Source organism: Myotis brandtii, unplaced genomic scaffold, assembly GCF_000412655.1.
Source record: "Myotis brandtii unplaced genomic scaffold, ASM41265v1 scaffold374, whole genome shotgun sequence".
NCBI lineage: Eukaryota > Metazoa > Chordata > Mammalia > Chiroptera > Vespertilionidae > Myotis > Myotis brandtii.
In genome coordinates, this window is record NW_005364372.1 from 1038843 (window position 1) to 1042651 (window position 3809).

A 3809-nucleotide genomic window follows, 5' to 3' on the forward strand; every position below is an offset into this window, starting at 1 on the left:
ATGCCCCCGAGAATCGAACCTGGGACCCTTCAGTCCGCAGGCCGACGCTCTATCCACTGAGCCAAACTGGTTTCGGCTAGACTGTTATTCTTATAAATAACTGAAATATAAGCAAATTCAATTACTTTAATGCCTTCTATAAAGTCAATTTTGAATGCATGTCTTTTTGAAAATACACAGTTTTAAAATATTTTCTGCAATTTTCTTGCGATGCATCATCTATTTGAAATTATTCACTTGAAACTAGGAAAAAATGTTCAGTATGTTTTGCAGCTGGCATTCATGAAAGCTGAAAGAAAATTGCAGAGCCAATATCATCATATTATGACACTTATACTTTTGTCAAAATTCTTGCATTTTAATGCTTGTTTGTGCACATTGGTTTTGAAATGAACCCAGTAATTTCTGTTTGAAATTGCTTTACTTTTACTAATAGGAAATAACTAAATTTTATAGGTTCATTTCTATCTATAATAATCTGACTATAAAGAAAATGTACTTAAAATTTTAACAATTTTCTATGTTAATTTTCAGATTGAAGATTTAGAACAGATGTGGAAAGATGTTCACTTCAGAGAAAGGGGTTGTGGAGGAATGGTTGTCAGAGTTTAAGGTAAAATTTGTTTTAATATAATAATTATATACCAAAGAACTCTTGTCTGGGGTTTAAATTCTAGTGGCTTTTTTTTTATGACTGAAAAGCTAAATATTTGTGGAAGCAGAAGTATGTCCCAACAAATCTTGATAGGGAATTATTTACACATAGTAATCTTTTCTAGGAGATCAATTCCTTTTATCTTAAAAGTGGTTCAAACAGTTTGTTTTTTTCCTTTGATGGCAACACTGCAAAGAATGGTTCGTGTCTGGATGTTGATGTCACTCTCTTCAACCACCATCAGACTCCCAACATGTTAAATGGGAGTGGGCATGATCAACAGTGAGGAGAAAATGGGAAGATATTCACCCAATTTTCTACCAGTAGATCTTTCTCTAGTTGGCTAACTCAGTGATGATATAGGGGTGTATAACTTTTGGTTAGTTGATGAAAATAAAGCCTGTTGTTTCATGACTTGTGTCTATGATAGCTAAAATTGTGTTGCTTTCACCAGTTAATTACCTTGTCCTTGTCTTCTGGGTCTCATTGTTACACATAATTATGTGAGCTTCATGATCATGAACAACAGGAATGAAAAGTTTTGGCTTGGCTGCAACTGTCACTTTTTTGTTCAGCCCTACCACCCCAAGACCTTCAGGGACAAACATATAGTCTGACAAAGTCAGACTTCTTGGCTTGTTTCAGTGAGGGAGATTATATAACAGGTACCAGGCAGGCATTTCGCCAAAGGAAAAGATAAAATTGTTGTAGGATTTAGAGGAAGGGTGGAGTTCAGATGAAATTTAAATGAAGCTGTATTCTGAAGGACTTAAAACAAAGCAGGGCTATGTGTAAATGGGGTCAATATCTGGTCTCAACTTTGAAATAGACCCAGGGTCCTGTTGTCTTGGAAACTACAAAGTTAACATTTATATGGAATGTTGTGTTCAAAAACCCCTCCTCTGAACCTTTGTACCTAAGTCGGAAATTGAGCCTGCTTCTCTGTGTCAAGGTGAAGTAGCTCCTCCAGGCAAAAGTGGGATGTTTCATTCTTACTGATTAATATTTAAATAGCAATTTTTTTTGATATTTCTGATTTTAGACAATAAGATTTCTCAGTGAGTAACAACATAGTAGTCACTCAAAAAAGGAGGTTGTTATGATACTTTTTGGCTACCGTGTGTCCTTGAGAGAAGCAATATTTCCTATTAAATTTGCAGCTGGCCTTATCAGTCGTTGTTACCTCATCCTGATGAATGAATGGCTGAGCAGATTTTTATTTTTTCACCTTTCATAGTCAAGAATTGAGTATCCTTCTATGGAACCCCTAAGTAGTTATAAAGTAAATTAGAATATTATAAAAGTGCACTGTATAAATTTTACATATTGTAATAGATTGACTAAATTTTATGTGCTTTCTTGATGCATATGTTGTCTTTGTGAATTAAGTGTTCAAGGTGTTTTTAAGTTTTTTTTTCTGCTTCAAGAGTGTTCAATATGGTTCATTATATCATGATTTTTATTTTTTTGCAGTTTGATGGAAATTGTCAAGTTTAACAATTGAGTACCACTTCTAGAGCATTCTTATGTTTAATGGTGAAGTCAAATTTGCAAAAGCAAATATAGCCAATTAGCCATTCTTTAATAGGGGAGTTATAGAAAGATATCATGTTGAAAGATGGAGTATAGGAGAGGAGTCAACTTTTAAGGCATATAATTTAAAATAATGACTGAGTCCTTTCCCTTCACCTCTTTTGTTATTCCCCTTCCCTTCAGCCTTGACTATATAGATACCCTGGGAAGTATAGCAGTGAGGAGGGTAAGAGGGCAGTATAGCAATAAGGGCAGTAATGTGCCGAGTGTTTGAGGAAATGGGTTTTTTGGAGGGAGGGTTACAGAGATGGCATGTAGAAGAGTCAACCAGAGTGGTTACATTGGTAGGTTGGTTACTTTGAGCAAATAAGTAATATGGAAGATAATGGGAGTTAGATTTCTCTGTGTCTGAGAAAGAAATTAGAAACATGGAATGGGGAAAGGAAAGAACCCTAGGACTCTAAGGTGTTGTATTGAAATTAGGAGAATCAGTATGAATTCATGGATCTAAATATGTATATGATATATTTAGATATGTATATACATGCATATGTATATACATATATTTCCTAGTTTTTTTCACTAAAGAAGCAATGGCACCCCAGTAGCAATGAGTACACCAAACACACAGTTCTTATTTTCTAATACCATCTTCCACTTAAAGAAACTAGGACATAAATAAACTAAGTAATATTTTGTTAATATAACATATACAGGGTAAAAGTAGTTTTTACAGTTGTTTGTATGGAAAATAATACAATAATTAATAAATAATAATACAAGAATAAACTCTGTTCCACATACAACTTTATACTTTCTTTTGCCCCACCCTGTATTATGTGGGTAGTGATATTTTATTAGAATTTTTATAAATTTAACTCAGGGGAAGGAGAGGAGTGAAATCCTGGGCCCCATGAAATAAAAAGTAATTTAATTTAATTTCCCCTAATCCTGCAAGATTAAAATTACCCAATTTTCAGTCAATTTGGTATAACAAATGTTTTAAATTATTGCCTAGTCTGTATTATAGCCAGTTAAAGAGATATTTCCTATTCCTTGGTTAATTTGCTATGGATTCCTGAAAATTATTTTGAATATTATTTTGAATTATGTTAATGTGTGTTTAATTCGGTTTTCTTTATGTTGGATAAAGAAATTAAGGTTATCAGGCAAAATCAGTAGTATACTAGAGGTAGTAGAATGCAAAAAAGTGCTTTAGAACAAACCTCTTAAGTACTTTTAAAATTAGAGTATCTTGTCTTTGGAAATGATTTGTGATGTTAATTACATTTTTGGTTAAAATTTGGCAAAATTTGAAGACATGCTTCATACTAAAGTATCATTTGGCAGATGGTTTTTTAAAAATGTAAGGATGTGTGATATAGGTTGGGTGGAAGAGAATTAATGAAGATGGACAGATGGATGGAGAACCAATAAATAAAAAAACTCTGTTCAAAACATTACACATGAGATTAGATTTTTGAGTGATATATACTTATATAAATACTAGAGGCCTGTTGCACGAAAAGATTCGTGCAATAGGCCTTCCCTTCCCCTGGCTGCCGGCATTTTCCTCCAGCACCTGGGACCCAGGCCTTCGCTCCGGCGGAGCCGCCTTCAG

The 3809-nt window shown here is 33.9% G+C and overlaps 1 protein-coding gene across 3 annotated transcripts in view; it reads left to right on the forward strand.

The window, feature by feature from the left end:
• Window positions 1–3809, forward strand: part of FAM126A (family with sequence similarity 126, member A) — a 73613-nt gene that overhangs the window by 18511 nt on the left and 51293 nt on the right. For all 3 annotated transcript variants that reach the window (XM_014544635.1, XM_005872288.2, XM_005872287.2), the window contains exon 2: window positions 535–613. In XM_014544635.1, the coding sequence (XP_014400121.1) occupies window positions 563–613 (51 nt within the window). In that variant the 5' untranslated portion in view covers window positions 535–562. The remainder of the gene's footprint in view (window positions 1–534; window positions 614–3809) is intronic.